At 40.8% G+C, this 17,170-nt stretch overlaps 6 protein-coding genes across 6 annotated transcripts; 4 read left to right on the top strand and 2 right to left on the bottom strand.

Annotated features, from left to right (window-relative positions):
* Positions 1-5,618: 5,618 nt before the first annotated feature.
* Positions 5,619-6,199, top strand: ACO1O0_008035 (UNC-like C-terminal-domain-containing protein; the record flags this gene model as incomplete). Its single annotated transcript, XM_083197401.1, is given in 2 exon segments — positions 5,619-6,161; positions 6,173-6,199. The coding sequence occupies 2 exon segments, from the start codon at positions 5,619-5,621 to the stop codon at positions 6,197-6,199; spliced, it is 570 nt and encodes a 189-aa protein (XP_083046869.1).
* A 2,579-nt stretch (positions 6,200-8,778) lies between these two features.
* Positions 8,779-9,140, bottom strand: ACO1O0_008034 (RNA recognition motif 2-domain-containing protein; the record flags this gene model as incomplete). The annotated part of the gene is made up of 4 exons (XM_083197400.1): positions 8,779-8,811; positions 8,873-8,890; positions 8,940-8,970; positions 9,022-9,140. 4 exons carry the CDS (start codon positions 9,138-9,140, stop codon positions 8,779-8,781), a joined length of 201 nt encoding a protein of 66 aa, XP_083046868.1.
* An 871-nt stretch (positions 9,141-10,011) lies between these two features.
* On the top strand, positions 10,012-10,278 carry ACO1O0_008033 (uncharacterized protein; the record flags this gene model as incomplete). The annotated part of the gene is made up of 2 exons (XM_083197399.1): positions 10,012-10,016; positions 10,098-10,278. 2 exons carry the CDS (start codon positions 10,012-10,014, stop codon positions 10,276-10,278), a joined length of 186 nt encoding a protein of 61 aa, XP_083046867.1.
* Positions 10,279-12,588: 2,310 nt separating this feature from the next.
* Positions 12,589-14,830, top strand: SEC15_2 (SEC15 family protein; the record flags this gene model as incomplete). Its single annotated transcript, XM_083197398.1, has 7 exons — positions 12,589-12,639; positions 12,699-13,709; positions 13,759-13,839; positions 13,949-14,050; positions 14,107-14,216; positions 14,272-14,407; positions 14,462-14,830. The coding sequence occupies 7 exons, from the start codon at positions 12,589-12,591 to the stop codon at positions 14,828-14,830; spliced, it is 1,860 nt and encodes a 619-aa protein (XP_083046866.1).
* Positions 14,831-14,987: 157 nt separating this feature from the next.
* Positions 14,988-15,404, top strand: SEC15_1 (Rab GTPase-binding exocyst subunit S15; the record flags this gene model as incomplete). Its single annotated transcript, XM_083197397.1, has 2 exons — positions 14,988-15,271; positions 15,326-15,404. 2 exons carry the CDS (start codon positions 14,988-14,990, stop codon positions 15,402-15,404), a joined length of 363 nt encoding a protein of 120 aa, XP_083046865.1.
* A 245-nt stretch (positions 15,405-15,649) lies between these two features.
* Positions 15,650-16,770, bottom strand: HAP5 (histone-fold-containing protein; the record flags this gene model as incomplete). Its single annotated transcript, XM_083197396.1, has 4 exons — positions 15,650-15,679; positions 15,736-16,401; positions 16,479-16,519; positions 16,683-16,770. The coding sequence occupies 4 exons, from the start codon at positions 16,768-16,770 to the stop codon at positions 15,650-15,652; spliced, it is 825 nt and encodes a 274-aa protein (XP_083046864.1).
* Between the last annotated feature and the right edge of the window lie 400 nt (positions 16,771-17,170).

The following is a 17,170-nucleotide window of genomic DNA, read 5'->3' as shown; positions in this document are numbered from 1 at the left end:
TGATTAATATATTCCTTCATTATGAATTATATATATATATAGGCTAATATAATTATAATGTTATACTTATAATAGTATAATTTAATCCAATAAGCCTATTAATAATAATAACTTTATACCTTAGATTTTATTACGTAGCTAAGGTATTACTACGAATTAGTTACTTTTTATATATTAATAAAGTTTAATATAATACTTTATAACCTCTATATAGATAAAGGTCTCTTTTAAGAAGTTTTACTTTAAAGTCCTTTAAAATATTAAAGAAAACTTTATATATCTAATTTAATTACTAATAACGGCTATCTAACTTTATATCGCTTCGAAGATATAGGTTAATAAACCGCTTAGTTAATCCTTAAGCTACTATTAAGCTTTAATTTATACGGTACTCTTATACTCCTTTTAGCTTAAAGGAAATAAATCTAGTAATATTTAATATCTCTATATATATATAAGCTTATAAGGGTATACTACTAGGTACCTTTTATAAATATATTATTATATATAATAAAGATAATATTTAGATCTATTAAGAAGATTAGAGGCTTAATATAGCTTTTATTATAGTATTTAGGTATAAGACGGTTAATATATTAATTTATTATATATAAAATTATTTAATATAACTATAGTTAACCTTAAATTATATTATATTTTATTTAATTTATTAAATAAAGAACTATTTATTTTAAAGTATTTTTAGATTATAATTTAAAGTAAATTAATCTTTATATTTAATACTTTATTATCTAATAAATATTTTTAAATAATATCTATTTAATCAAATTCTTAATATTATTTCTTTTATATTTATTAAAGATAAAAAAAATTATTAAAGTTCTATAACTATATTATAGCCTTTTTATAAATAATATAAAAATTTTTATAATTAATTTATTAGGGTTAATTATAATATTTTTAATATTTATATTATTTCTAATTAAACTTTTATAGGTTAATATTACTCTAGGATTCTTAATATAGATACTTTAAGATTTCTTTTAATATTAATATATAAGATCTTGAATCTTATATCTAATAGATAAGCTATAAAATGATTTTTTTTTTCTAAATTATTATACTCTTATAAACTTAACGTAATAATAATATTATAATAATATAATATTAGGGTAATTATATTAATATCTATAGAATACTAGACCATAATAAGAGGGATTAATCTTATAAATCCCTATTATATAACCCCTTCTATAGCTAATTATATATAATCCTCTACCTCTAGGGTAAATCGATAGAATCTCGCTTCTTTTACCTCTAATAATACTATATTAATTTTACTTTTATACCATTAAATCTTAATCTTAATTTTCCTATAAGACTTTATAATTTATAATTCTAAAAATTTAATTAAAGTAATAAATAAATATATTATAACCTATTATATAGATTTAAGAGTTACTTTCTAATTAGGGTATCTTATTATATTTATATTATCTAATAATATAGATACTTAAGATATTATATTATAGAATTAAAGAATATTAATAAGATATATATTAATATACTTATCTTTTATTTAATTTTATTTATTTTATAAAAGTTTTAAGGATTTAATTATCTAGAAAGTTTTATTAGGCTTTTAACTCTTCTAATATAATATATCTAATACTAAAGAGATTTTATAAGTACTATTATGTTTTAATTAAATATTTTATAATTTAATTTAATTCCTTAGAATACCTATAAATATTAGGCTAAATAATTATTTTTATTATAAAGTTAAACTTATTATTAATCTTAATCTCTATTAATCTTATATTACTTTGATATTTTAATAAAAAAGTTATATTAATAGCTTTTATTAGCTTTATAAATACCTTTTTAATATATAATAATATAAACTTAAAAGAGAATTATTAATATATACCTTTTTAGAAGATAATAAGCCTAAAAAGTTTAAAGTTTAATTAATAGAATATATACTTTAATACCTTAATATATCAATTTATATTTTATAAATAAAGTTTATATATTATTTTCTATTTAGTATAATATAACTTAGGTTTTCTAAAGTATAATATATAAATATTATTATATATATTTATTAATAAACCGCTAAATAATATATAATAATTATTAGGAAAATAATATTATATACTTTATATTTATTATTATTTTTCCCTTTATATATATTAGAACTTATTAAATATATACCTTGATAATATATATATAATTTTTATTATATTTAGCTTCCTTTTATATTTCTCTAAGCTAGGTTATTTACTTCTATTTAATAGATTATATATAAGAATAAGTAATATTATTTAATTATAAATATAATTATTATTTAATAAAGGTATATCTATTTATATATAATATAATAAATGATATAAAGGTATATTAATAATTATATATACCTTATTAAAATAATAGGTATAATTTAAGAAAATACTTATTAAAGTATAAAATTAGAAGCTTATTATTATATTATATTCTACTTAGATATAAAATATAATAAAAAAGGTAAATTTATAAAAATAACTAAAAAGCTATATACTTTTTATTAGGTATTAATATAATATAAATTATATTTTATTATCTATTTAAATTTATAAAGAGATATATATTATAGAGTTTTATAGATTATTAAGTAATTATATACTTAATAATATATAATCAAAATAATTTTTTAAATAAATAATATATAATAGTAGTATAAATTATAAGCTTTTTATAATATATAATTAGGATATATATAAAAAATAATACTTATAGTTTAATTTATAATAATTTATTATACTTTATATTATATTATAAATAGATAATAAATAATATTATTATAATATATTAGATATTATTATAATATATTAGATATTATTATAATATATTAGATATTATTATAATATATTAGATATTATTATAATATATTAGATATTATTATAATATATTAGATATTATTATAATATATTAGATATTATTATAATAATATATTAGATATTATTATAATATATTAGATATTATTATAATAATATATTAGATATTATTATAATAATATATTAGATATTATTATAATATATTATTATTTATATTATTATTTAAATTATAATATATTAAATAGTTTATAGTTTATAATATTTATAATAAAATAAAAATAATAATTAAAATAAATTTAATTTAACTAAATAAATTAATTTATTAAATAAAAATAAAAATTAATTCTTAATAAATAAAATATATTTTATATTTATAATATTCTAATATACTACTTTTATATATATATATATAATTTAGTTTCTTTTTAAATTTAATTAATAAAATATAATAGATTTATATAATATTTATTTTAAATATATTAAATTAAATTATTTTTTATATTTAAATTAATATATATTTAAACTAATATATATTTAAACTAGTATATATTTAAACTAATATATAATTAAATATATAATATTAATTTATAGTTATTTAAATTAATATATTTCTTATATATAAAACTTAAGAAAATATATTAATATTAAATATAGGTTAAAATAAAATAAAAAATCATCTTATAATATAAAAAATAAATATAATAATATTAAGAAATAAATATAATAATATTAATAAATAAATATAATAATATTAATAAATAAAATTAAAATATTTATTTATATTTTTAATTTTAATAAATATATTATTTTTTAGATTTTATTTAAAAAAAAAGAATATAATTTTAGATAATTTATTAATAGAAAATAAATTAAAATAAATTAAAAATTAAACTATTTATACTAATAATAAATAATATTTATATATAATAATTTATACCTTATAATAATATATTATAATAAAAATATAAAAATTAAATTTATTATTTATTTAATATTTAAAAATAATCTTATTATATTAATTAATTAATATATATTTAAACTTTTATAAATAATTTAAAATATTTTCTTTAAAAAAATCTAAATTATATATATATATATATATATATATTAGAATATTAGAATATAATTATTATATAGGTTTATAATAGCTATAAATTAAGAATATAAACTTCTATTAGATTAAAGATTAATGTTTTTTTTTTAATAATTATATTATTAAAGAAAGTTTAAGAGATAAATAATATTTTCTTAGTTATATTAAAATAAACTTGATTAGGATACCGTTGTCATATGATGTAGGCAACATTTCCACTCGCCCCCTGGCCCCTGGCGCCAAACACTCGAGCAGATGCCTTCTGTTGGAGCCATTTCACCATTATCCTGCTTCCTCCAGGCAGTGACGCGATAGGCAAGAGCGGCACTCATCATATCTACCTCGACAAATTCTGGGTCGCCATGGATACGGTAAGCCGTCCAAGTCGTAAAGTTGTCGATATGCTCCATAACCGTAGACTTTGTATTCGGGGAGTAGATTTGGTTATCCGGCTCCACAAAAACGGCGTCATCGGTAATATATTTCCGAATAGCTTTTGGTTTATCGCACATGGCTCTCCAGAGCTGGATTTGGGCCTCGATAGAATTGTCCTTGTTGCGGTCGAAAATTGAGCCCGGACCGGACATGGTGATGGATCTCGAAGAGAGAAGAGTTGTTTGGAGTAAGCGCGGTCGGGGAAGGCCGATGTGTTTAAACGAAGGAAGCAGCGTCTGTTCAGTTGGCCTGATGAATATCCACGGGTTACGCCTGGCAACCAACGCATTTATATAGAACCAGCCTCTACCTCAGCTCGCCTATATATAAACAGGCGCGGTTACGCAATCCATCGCTATGGCAATCCCAGAACTTGAATAATAGACAGACAGCAAGTTTGACGTCAGAGGTGGCACCCTCTACGGTGGAAATGGAGGTGGAAATGAACCTTCTATTCGTATACGACGGGGTACGGAGTACTGATGCACATGAAGAAACAAGGAACCTGGATAATAATTGTGGAACCCCTGAGTGCCAACTTCCACACCTGGTTGATGCAGTACGGACCGAAGCAATGCCGTTCGTTCCATACCTACGAAACATTACCCACTAGTACTCGTGTGCACTTGTCTCTGTCACCTGCCCGCTCAAGTACGTACATCACTACTCCTGGTACTAGTACCTCTATGTACCTCTATACTCCATACCTATTCATGCATGTATTATCATCACGTCTCCCACAAGAACAACGCTGAAACTACCTAACTAGGGCTGTATGGGGCCCAAAGTTCCAATGACTCTGTTGTCGATGAGTTCATAAAGGATGGAGCGTTCGCTTGACCTCCCCGAGCAGCATGGTCGTTTCCCTCCGCGTCGCTCGGGGTCTTGTGCCTTTGGCACTCCTACTTTTGATAGGCAATGCTCGCGAGGCTCGGGCCGAAGACCAAGCCGGCGAAAGTCATGATAGCACATCGACTGCGACTGTCTGCGAAGTGCGCACTATTAACTACATTACACATATGTTGCCGCAACTGTGCCTTACAAGCACCTGGAGAAGCGCCAGCTACAACCATGACCGGTCAACTTCTGTTTCCTCCGCCATAGCGGCAAGTCTGGGGGTGGAATATAATACCGACGATGTCCCTCGTCCAACGCCCCCTACCGGTGTACGCGCCTCCGCGACTGAGACCGAAGCACCCGACACAAACGCTACTACCGAGACAACAACTAGCGAGGCACTAGCATCCCCATTCATGTCATTCGAGGACTGGAAGGAGATGATGCTGCGGCGGACTGGACAAGACCCTCAAGACTTGCGGTCCCGGAAGGTGACAAACGCCCAGGGACATGAGAGGATCCCTCCGGACATGGGTCATTTTGGGCTCGGCGAGGAGGACGAAATTTCTCTGGACTTTAACGACTATCTCGAAAAGCCAGACACAGATCGGACCCTATCTTCTACCGCCTTGGAAGACAGGGACTTTAAGGACCAGGAAGGTGATGCAATGGTGCATGAAGGTGACAGGCGTTCTCTTCATCATAGCAAAGACGCGGGGAAGACTTGCAAGGAACGCTTTTCCTACTCATCCTTCGATGCCGGAGCCACGGTTCTCAAGACAGGCCGGGGCACAAAGAACGCCAAGGCCATCTTGGTAGAGAACAAAGACTCTTACATGCTCCTGGAATGTGCCGTTGATAGCAAGTACGTGATTGTGGAGCTCAGCGATGACATTCTCATTGACACTGTCGTGCTCGCCAACTTTGAGTTCTTCTCGAGTATGATCCGCCAGTTTCGGGTCAGTGTCAGCGATCGATATCCTGTAAAAATGGATAGGTGGAAGGATATAGGGACTTTCGAGGCTCGGAATTCTCGCGACATCCAGGCCTTTCTTGTCGAGAATCCACAGATCTGGGCCAAATATGTACGGATCGAGTTTCTGTCGCATTATGGAAACGAGTACTATTGTCCAGTTTCTCTTCTCCGAATCCATGGGTCTCGCATGCTCGATTCTTGGAAAGAAACTGAGACAAGTCGGGAGGAGATATCCATGGGAGACGATGATGGAGCGGCAACCATCAATGGCGTGCATGATTCGTCAGAAAGTGCAAAAGCCCCTCTCTTAGAAGCTACTGATGGGGAAACAGCAGCGTTGGGGCTGGATTTCACGCCGTGGGCATGCTCTCCCCTAGATTCCCTTGATCTGCTATATGGAACCTGCCACTCTGATAGTTTTTTGGGCGATGAGAATATCCCTCTGAACTTAAACGTCAGCGAGGAAGAAACTGGGGATCGTGAATCAACCAGCGATAGAGGCCGGGTCGAGGACGACCGGGGGGTGCAGGCTCCTAGGAGTCAACAAGGCTCAAAACGCAACGAAACACCACAGTCATATTTGACTACTAGTACATCCCCGACCGGCATGGCGAACCATAGTCGCCCGACAACGAGGTCCAAATCTCTGCCCACCAACATAACGATGACGAATGAAGGGTCTGGAAACCAGTCGGCGTCGGCAACCAAAACCCATACTCCTATCTCCCCGGGCGTGAAACATCGAAGTGCGGGGACCTCCAGCGCATCGGCTGCCTCCCCGACCGTCCAAGAGGGGTTTTTTAATGCTATCACCAAGCGCCTGCAACATGTCGAGTCGAACCTTACTTTATCCCTCCAGTACCTCGATGACCATTCCCGGTATGTGCAAGAAGCACTGCAGAAAGCTGAACAGAAGCAGCTGTCAAAGGTCACTATCTTCTTGGAAGATTTGAATCAGACGGTGCTGGCTGAACTAAGAGGCATGCGAGAGCAGTACGAGCAGATATGGCAATCAACTGTCATAGCTCTCGAGAGCCAAAAAGAACAATCTGACCGTGACATTGTTGCGCTCAGCTCCAGGCTCAATCTACTCGCGGATGAAGTCGTTTTTCAAAAGAGAATGGCTATTGTCCAAGCGGTTCTCTTGCTATGTTGCCTTTTCTTGGTCATCTTTTCACGCGGGGTACCTATCCCTTACCTCGCCCCATTGTTGGATCAGGGCGGCCCGCAGATCGATTATTCGGCACCGCGGCATCCGCATTCACGTTCGAGGGAATCTTATTCGCCCGGCAGTAGAAACTCACCGTCACAAGATGGTATGGTCTCTCGTCCTGGCAATGACTATGGGAATGCTCCTTTAGTTGATGCTACCGCTATGAAGGACTTAATGGGAGACTGTAGCTCTCAATATCCCAAGGAAATCAGCTCCGCTGGGAACAATGAGGCTTTAACTCAAACTCATCCATCCCCTCCTACCACACCGCCTCGCTTAGTAGACTCTGCTGTGCCCGACCAATCCGCACCGGGTTTCGAGTTACAGTCTTGCAGTTCCCGCCGACTCCAGGTCTATCAACACAGTCAGACTCGGAAGCCCCTGCCAGCACTCCCCGAGTGCCCTTCACCACCTGGTGACCCCGGATAGAACCTCTGGAGATCGGCTGAACGCCTTTTCTTTAAGGATCTAAAGGCGGCACAAGACGCCGATCTCTGAGATATGGGGTTGGAGGGGTATTTAGGGGGCATTGACCTGCAATTCAAATCATCGTCTGGTCACATTCGGTAGAGTCCACCGTGCTTGTTTTATCTAGCTAGGTATAATTATCACATAGGATGCTTATCTTCGGTATTAGAGTGATATGAAGCAAGCTGAGTTAAGTGCCCGGAAAGAACGAGTCGCCCCTCCAGGATGAAGATCGGGGTTGGGATGACGATTGAGATGACATAGTTTGATGGCACCACCAGTGACAGATGGCATCTCAGTTTGCGGTCGGGCCATACAGGTGATGATGAATGGTTGTTTCGTAGTCATATTCCTCGAGGGCGGCTAGTCGAGTTCCGCGATCATACTGTGATCGTCTGCGTCGCTGCTCGTCACGGAAATGTTGACCAGCGTTGGGAGTGAAAAGGCCTTAGCCAGAAATTAGTCGTTAAGCTCTTGAAAAAAGTGAGGATTCTATTTGAAGCATCATGATCGGTTTCTTATGGATACGTACCAACATGCTCGGCATTCTCGCAACTTCTCTTCATTTTTGACTGGTTGTCGGGCTCTGGGAAAGGTTCCTCATCGCCGGCCATCTCCGGTATTGGACCGTTCGAAGTGAAATATAGCTATACTTGTTACTAGGCTTTGATCAAATGAGGTAATATAATCTGCCCACCTTCGGTCGGTAGTGGGGTGCCTCGAGCATAACAGAGCTGTTGCGGAACTTTTGGACAAGACAGTCTTTGCCTTGGATAGCTGATTCCAGTCAAACTCAGTTTCATGATCAGTGAGACGAGAAACCTACTTGCGTAAGAAATTTCGGCCACTTTGTCGCTTTTGAAGCAGTTCCTATACAATAATGTCATCTTTTTAGCCCCGAAATGGTAAAAATTATTAATTACCATCGCTGATTTCCACGAGCATCAACAAACTGAAGGATGTAATTAGTCTTGTCTTGTCCTGGGAAGGGTTGGGCTGGCGATGTGACTGACATCAATTATATCTAGGGGCTTCAAACTGTCAGTACATGAAATTTAGCGCGCAATCCGGAGGGCTTACATCGACAAAGTTGATAAACGCGTAGCCGACACTGTAAATCTGTCAGTACTCGGGTCGGAGAAGCGGGCTAGGATTCACTTACTTGCAGTCATTGGCGAAATCGATACGGAGATACATGAAGTCGTACTTTCCCCAGCTTGACTCGTCAATGATGCGCTTGAGCATGGCCTGGTCAACCTTGTTGGGGATATTTCGGAGCATGATCTGTTGTCGTTAGCAACTGCCAGCGAATGCCATTGTTAGTGCCGGGCGACTTACAGTGGTGCGCACATCGATCCCTTCCCGAATGTGATTGATATCAACGTGGTTATGATGACTAGTTGCATTGTGGTGAGGAGACCTGCTGATCCGTGCTGCATTTTGCCTGCGAGCCTCTGGCCTTCCATAATTCGATAGCACCCTTGAAGGGCTTTGGTTGTTTTGTGAAGTCAGGGCTGGCGAAGGAGGAGTCTGATATGGGGGGCCTATGGCTGAATGTCCAGGTGACATCGGCGTCATCGGGGTTGTCTGGTTCGGAATCCTATCGACAAAGTATGGCATTTCTGGGGAGAAAGGGGGCTGAAAGAGAAAAGGGTACATGGGAACGGTAGGCTGAAAACAGACACCTGTAGCAGGCGCAATACGCGGAGTTATTTCGTTCGTGCCAGTTTTCCTCCGGCCCGGCTCATCGGAAACATTGGTGAAAGACATCCCTTGTAGAGCGGTGGCCAAGTCCTGGGGAAGTGGTGGGCCAGAATTGTACAACGATAAGGTGAGATGAATCCCCTAAACAGAATCCATGGTCGTTAGCCACTCGTACATTCTGGGTATAGATGTCTCTCACCTGCACCACGGGCGAATTGGTGACGGTAGTTATCGCCGTAAAAGCCGCGGACGCGTTACAGAATTCGGCAACTGCCCCGAAAGAGTGGTCGGGGAAAGCCGACAACCGTGCAAACGCGAAGAGCCGCCCATGTTTCTCTATATTGTTCTTCACGATATCAATGGTATCAAATCCATTGTTTGATATAGATCCCGTGCTCGGGGTTGCGAAGACGAGAATCTGGCCAGTGGGGGATGCTCTGATCCTACGATGAGGTATGTCTTCCTAGGGAAGCTAAAGCATTAGCGATAACCTCTCAAAGTCTTAGCAATTCACTACCTTTGCAAACTTCGCAGAGTTAGCAAACTCCAGCTTCCAGTTCTTTCGACTGATACGAGAACTGGCATGAACGGCACAAGCATCTCTGATATCATCAAACTGGATAATGATGTAGCCAAAATCGCCATTGATCATTCTTTTGCCATGCATCTGGACTCCCTGCTCATCGAGGTCCTGCGGGGGTGGGTGCAGATTTAGCAGCTGAATATCATACCAATAGGTATAGTAAGAATGCGTACCATGAGCCAGGTTTCAACTTCGGAGGTGGTGAGTGAGGCGGGATGCGAGACACAGAGCAGCCGAGAAAGTCCAAGGTCAGTACTGAGAGCTGTAGAAACTGTTCCTGACTGGGGGTATTGTAAAGCTGAGCCTGTCACCGCAAATGGCTTAAAGGTTGAGGCGGTAGGGGATAGTCCCTTTCCACGGCCCGGTGTGACGAAAGGATCTTTCCCCAAAGGAGTGAGAGAGCTACGGTAGCTACTCATGAGAAATCTGACTGGTGTAGTGGATGCGGACCGTGTAGCGCTTTTGAGCAGCCCAGCAGATTTGGTTGAGTCCCCATCGGGTGAAAAGGCTGTCACACGGGTGTCTGGTGTTCCCTTGAACGAATCTGCCCCGCCGCTTGATGAATGTGGTGAAGACGGACTGAAAGGGGTTTCTCGAGTCTGGGCCATGGTTGGTGAAGTTAAAAAGATAGGTCTGGAGGTGTTGCGGGAATCTAGTGACTTGAGATATGTAAGCGTCCGTTACCCTTCCGTTACCCATGTGCAGGCCCGCGGGTGCCTCACCTGATAGAGCGGAGAAGAGGGGTCTTAAACGAGATAAGGGGGCGGGAAAAGCTTTTCATGGGCCATATACTTCTCAAGATTTGATCATCAGACTGAAATAATAGGTTCAGTTTACTGGAGAATCGCTTGGGGCTGCCTGTTTGGAGAAAATCTCGCGATCGATCTAAATGCTCAAACGAGCCAAGACGAAGTTGAAGACTCACAGCGAGAGGAGTGCTTGTTGGGTCTGAAACGTAACGTAGCTGTGCGATGAGCGGTGGGAAGAAGAAGAGATGTAAAGAAAGAAAATACCTATGAAGTGGGTGGCAGTTGCGAAACCTGAAGTGACGGTGACAAAGGATGGAAGGCAACCACTGGCGGGTAGTACCTCGGGTGGAAGTTAAGGTACCAGGTACGGTTAGTTGTGTGTACTCTGGTGGTTCCTACCTCTCGTGAGGTAGTAGCGACCTACCTAGGCAGGCAGAGAGACGGGGCTTGAAAGAGAAAGCTCAGGGGAATCAACACGGGGGAAGGTGCGTTCTGAGGGTTAGGTGTCCGGCTGGCATTTCTTGCATTGGTAGGTGCGTTAAAGGTAGAAGCGGCTGCCAACTCCCGGGCAGGTCCTGACTTCCACTTCACATGGACCTAAAATCTTAACCACCTGGTACTTTCAGTAGGCGCCTGCCTACCAGGGACGCTTTTCAGTATCAGAGCCTCCAATCTCAATGAAGAGATCGATACTCCCCCGAGAACTTCCTGGATTTCTAGAACCGCGGCGTCCTTTTGCATACCTACCTACCTAAGTATAATGCTTCCAGCCCTACCTGCTTTATGGCTCTCTTGGGCAGATGGGAGAAAATGGTCCTTAACACCTTCCATGCCCTCCTGCCCTAACCCGCTTTCTCTCGCCCGTCTCCCCAGGTTTCTGTAGGTGTCTAGGAAGGCCTAAAGCAGACGGAGTCATACCTTCAGTACTGTGCCTCCTAGTACCTCTGTACCCGAGTGCTTGATCTTTGCGAGTCACTGACGAGTGAGGACTTGGAGAAACAAAAAAACCATACTAGCTAAGACGATTCATATGCTCTAGAGAGAGAAAGGGTAGGATGATGTGTAGCAGCTTCACTGTAAATACTGTGAGTTATCAAGGCGCCTATATGCTGGGCGGATGCCCGAAACATGGAGCGTTATTTCCATCACTGCCGTTCTAGAATTTGTGTCGATAATACTAGTAGTGCATTCGTAAAGTTGCGTTAGTACTAGAAGATGCCTTTCCCGTGACACGGTCTACGTACCTTGGATAGGTAGGTCCTGGCTGTGAACTGGTCTACTATTCCCACGAATACCGGAGAGGTGGGAACACTGGGGGGAAAGAATAGAAAGGCCTGTTTGAAATTATTTGCCCATCCTCATGTAGCTTCTTTTTCGGGATGTTTGTTGCATTTTACGGCTCAATAATAAGAGCTGGGCGAGGTGCCCACAGCTCCTGCGGGGTGACCACGTCACCACCCCAGATGTCCGACGCCTATCCGTACTCGTACAAACGCCAACCTAATACTAATCCCCTTCTTGACGTGTGTGATGTCCCGTCTGTAACACAGTCCTGCAACCTGCCTCGCCGACAACGAATAATACCCTTAAGCTCAAACGCGCAATTGATAGCTTCATTTGATCACCTGCCGCCATATATCGGAAATCTTTTTGGTCCTATAGTTCGCAGGTTTCTTGCGCGGACGACTTCGGCATGCCGCGACGTCCAGTGACGTTCGACGACTATGGCTCCGCCGTTCCCCAGGTAATTACGCACTTCGCCTGAGGCTATCGTCTACCAACTCACGTTGCTGATTCAAACAGATCATCCTTTCGTCTTCAGACTCCGATTTCCTGGATCAGCTCATCCCTGTACTCAAGGATGCAGTCAATTCGAACCGAGCCCCGGCACTGATGCAACGTCTCGGACGATACTCTGAAGACCGGGAGGCCGATATTGAACGTATCGGTCTTACTAAGCACGAAGAATTCCTTGACTCTGTTAGCCGACTGCAACATGTCCGTGAAGGAACTGTCTCATTAACAGAGGAGATTCTCAAGCTCAATCAATCCATACAAGCGAGTACCGAGAAGCTGGCTCAGCAAAAGGGCGCTCTTGTCAACACCAAAGCTGTCCGCCAGAACATTGCCGACGCGTCCAGCGCTCTGACAGACTCACTCAAAATTCTCCACGCGGTAAACCACGCTCATGACCTCGTCCGTCGCAAAAAATATTACTCTGCTCTCAAGTCGCTCGAAGACTTGCAGAACGAGCATCTCGTGCCAATCCTGCAGAACCGATATGCCACCCAACACCGTTTGGCCGATGTCATACAGAAATCGATACCCGCGTCCCAGAAGGCTATTTCAGAAGCTGTTATGAGCGATCTGAATACGTGGCTGTTCCGCATCCGAGAGACATCCCAGTTTCTTGGCGAGGTTGCGTTTTACCACACAGAAATGCGGCGAACCCGTCAAAGAAGGAGAGTTGAAGAAGACTCTTTCTTGGCAAAATTTAGACTCAATTCTTCCATTGAGCTAGTCTGTGACGAAAGTGAAGAGTTCGATGTTCTCGATAATGAGGAGTTGCAGGTCGACTTTACCCCTCTGTTCGAGGCACTTCACATCCACGATGCGCTAGGCCAGAGTGAGAGGTTCCGTTTGGAGTATGCCACGACGAGGAGACAGCAAAAAGACCTGCTAATTCCGGGCTCTGTGGAACTCTTGTCTGAGGACGAATCATCTCTTAGTAGCTTACTCGAGGGTATTGCTGGGTTTGCCATAATTGAAAGAGCCACTATGCGTCGAGCCCCTCAGCTACGCCCTGCGGCAGATGTGAGTCCTCCCTAAGTAGGACAAATTTGCGTTGGTCTAATGAGTACAGGTCGAGGAACTCTGGGAGTCCATGTGTACAGCCGCTATCAGCCTGACTTCAAAGGCCCTAAACGATGTGGACAATGCCGAGGTTCTCCTCAAAATCAAAACATTTATTTCTTTATTCATACAAACCATGGAGGCAAGTTAGCGTGCGAAACTTATGCAGCCCGGTGCAGGACACAGCTAACAATGTGAAGGGATGGGGTTATTCGGTCTCAACCCTGGACGCTTTCCTCCTCAATCTTTTCGACAAATATGCGGAGCTTCTGAAGCGAAGGTTCAGCGAGGATTTTCAAGAGGTAAAGGAGCAAGCGGAGAATTTCCCAACTATAATCTGTTGACAACGCCTGCCTAGATTGTTTTCACCGACGATTACATGCCTATGGCTATCAACAGTCTCGAGGAATACGAGAAGGTCGTGAATGTCTCGTGGTTTGCACACGACAAGGCTACGCAGGAGCTGACGTAAGTGGTCTTTGGTTTAGCTAAGGTAGGTAAGAGCAGTGCTAATGGCGAACAGCTTCCCTTGCGTGCTACCCTTCTCGCAAATGTATCCTCTCTGCTGCATTGACATCAGGAACTTTCTCAACCAGTTCTACTTCTTTTCAGATGACCACTTCCAACACCCAGATGTGATTGACGAGACTTTGAAAAAGGTATGTCCAACCCTTACAATGCATGTAGGGAATAGTGTCTGACGCTACCAATAGTCCTTGGACGAGCTTTTGACGGAAAAGGTTTGCAAATCGCTGGTGGAAAGGCTCAGTTCACAGTACCTGGGTCAAATTGTTCAAATTCTTATCAACCTTGAGCATTTTGAGACTGCTTGTCAAGAGCTCGAGCAGCTACTGATACGAGCCAGGTCCTCAACATCGGCCGGTGGCCCTTTGAAACTAAACGCCACAGAAGAATTTCGCAACAACAAAAAAACTGCAGAGAAGCGCATATTTGAACTCGTCAACTCCAAGATTGACGACCTCGTGGACACGGCAGAATACGACTGGTTTGTCACAAATTGCACTGTACATGGTAACCTACCAGGGCTGACCCCCAAGTATGCAGGACCCCAAGCACTGTGACAACCGAACCAAGCAACTACATGCAGACTTTGACTCGCTACCTGTCCAACATTATGAATTCAACCCTCCTTGGCTTACCAAGAGAAATCAAGGAGCTGATATATTTTGACGCCTTGAGCCATACTGCAAACAAAATATTGGTATTGATCCTTGTACCATGGACATGAACACGCTGACCATGGTTAAGGCGCTCCCATTATCCCCGGATGTGAAGCATATCAATGCTCACGGTGTATCAGCACTTGCACAGGATGTGCAGTATTTGACTGAATTCGTTGACAGCCTTGATAACGGACAGATGCTGAGAGAAAACCTCGACGAGCTTCAGCAGACCATCAACCTCATGCAATCTGATAACCAAGAGGAATTCTTTGACGTATCAACGCGCAATAAAAAATATGGTCGCGTGGACGCTCTCAACGGGCCGATACTCTTGGAGAAGTATACTCCCTTTCATGACTGAAATCATGAACATCATACTAAGGCTTAATTCAGACTCACACCCGTTACGCAGGCTCCTGCTAGGAGTGCTCCACTCTCCAACTTCTCCTCGCGATTTGGCATGATGAAATAAAGTCGCATCCCAATAGCCCGAATACCTCTTATCAACTTATGACCATAAGCCCGGAAAATGAATCAAGATTGTTTCCATACTCCTCCCAAAAAAACATGACAATCAAACTGGATGGGCTATAGAACCCATGTGGTCGCCCCTCAAAACATACTAGACCCATTGAGAAGGCCAGTCCCACTCGAGCCTGCAATGAGATCTCGACTACATCAAGAAATTGATGTCGAGGTCATCCTTGTGGAGATACATCAGTCGAAGTCCTCAGAGGACATGGGTGCCTGATCGAAAGGTCAGCTCTGGCGGATTGGAATGTGTTGGGACGAGGGGAAGTTACTTGTTGAGGCTGCATGGCAGGATATGGATACATTCCCTCCATCTCGCCATACATGGGCGGCTGAGCCTGGCCATAGGATGGTGAGGGCCCTGGAGGTACTTGACCAGGGTACATGTTGGGGTTTTGTCGATAGTCCTGGTCAGGTGCTAGCGCATGACCACCCATATAATCCCCGGGACCAATGGGGTGTGATGAGGAATGATTGCCAGGTTGGGGTATGTTAGCATGCTGCCCTGGCATCTGGGGCTGGCCCGGCGGGGCAGGGACAGCTTGGGACGGAGCCGCAGGCTGCGCATTGGTTCTCTTGGCGTGGGATGATGCTTCCTCGCGTGGAACAATGTCGATCAAGAAGTCGAACATGTCGGATTTTGCCAGCGCAGACGCAATATCGGACCGCTGAAGTGTACGTCGTTTATTTTCCTCGGCATGTATCCAGGCTCGCATCGTCAGCTCGGTAATGAAGATGTCGCATCCTTTAGCAAATAGTATAGGTGCTTCAGCGGATATCATCTTGACCTCAGGGTCTGCTTTCATGACCTTCTTGATTCGCGCCAGTGGTAGCTGATGGATCTTGAATTCGTGCTTCTCGGTTTCGAGATGGCTGATAGTCTGCTGCCAGTATGTGGTGAGAATGTCTTTGTACTGGCCGGTCAAGCCCTGGTGAACCTGAGGATGTTAAAAGGATGATGTCAGCTGTTGCGCCGAATGTATCTCGAGCTGCGGGGAGTCGGGTGCTGACGTACATTGGCCCACGGACCGGTGTAGAGCTCGGCGGGAGCATAGCCTTGAGATGCTAGCTAAATACGGTGTCAAACTTTCTCTCAACCAGAGGCGCCGGAGGAGGGCAATCGGACATACTTGTGCGCAGGCGCCTGGGATGCGCGTATGGAAGGTCAGCTCTCACAAAGTGCCATTAGGTTAGGGAAGCATCGAGAATCAATACGAACCATAGTGGCCGCCCTGGGCTGTGTCGTACACAGGAGCCGCACGGGTTTGTTGAGTATGCGCGGAGCCGGTCGGGTTCTGGGGATCCATGGCTGCGTTGATGATGTTGATTCGCAAACACGCGCAATCGACTAGAAGAAGTTGGCGGAGTCTGTCGATTGGGCACCAAGCTAAGTTAGGTCAACATGTGCCTCCTAGACACGGCAAGCCACACTTAAGCCTCATTGTTATTGCTGTTCAAACAAAGGTACCAGAGATGTGGCTGGAGGTTTTTGGCTCCACACTTCATGGTCAAATAAATTCTCTGCTCCTCTTCTCGCCAGCCAGAAATTTTCCCTGCCCATCCCAAATTTAAATTGGTCAATACTATCGCACTTACCAACAGCCCAACCTGGAGCGAAAGGATGAGCCGACTCACTGATGACCAAGTTATTGACGCTCTACGAGAAGCGGAGGAACGACTTGCCAGTGGCTCTACGACCGATCCTGC

The sequence above is a fragment of the Amphichorda felina genome, assembly GCF_050947745.1.
Source record: "Amphichorda felina strain 45539 chromosome Unknown scaffold_8, whole genome shotgun sequence".
In the NCBI taxonomy this organism is placed as follows: Eukaryota; Fungi; Ascomycota; class Sordariomycetes; order Hypocreales; family Bionectriaceae; genus Amphichorda; species Amphichorda felina.
The sequence above is the reverse complement of the archived record's forward strand: the minus strand, read 5'-3'. Positions and strand labels throughout refer to the sequence as shown.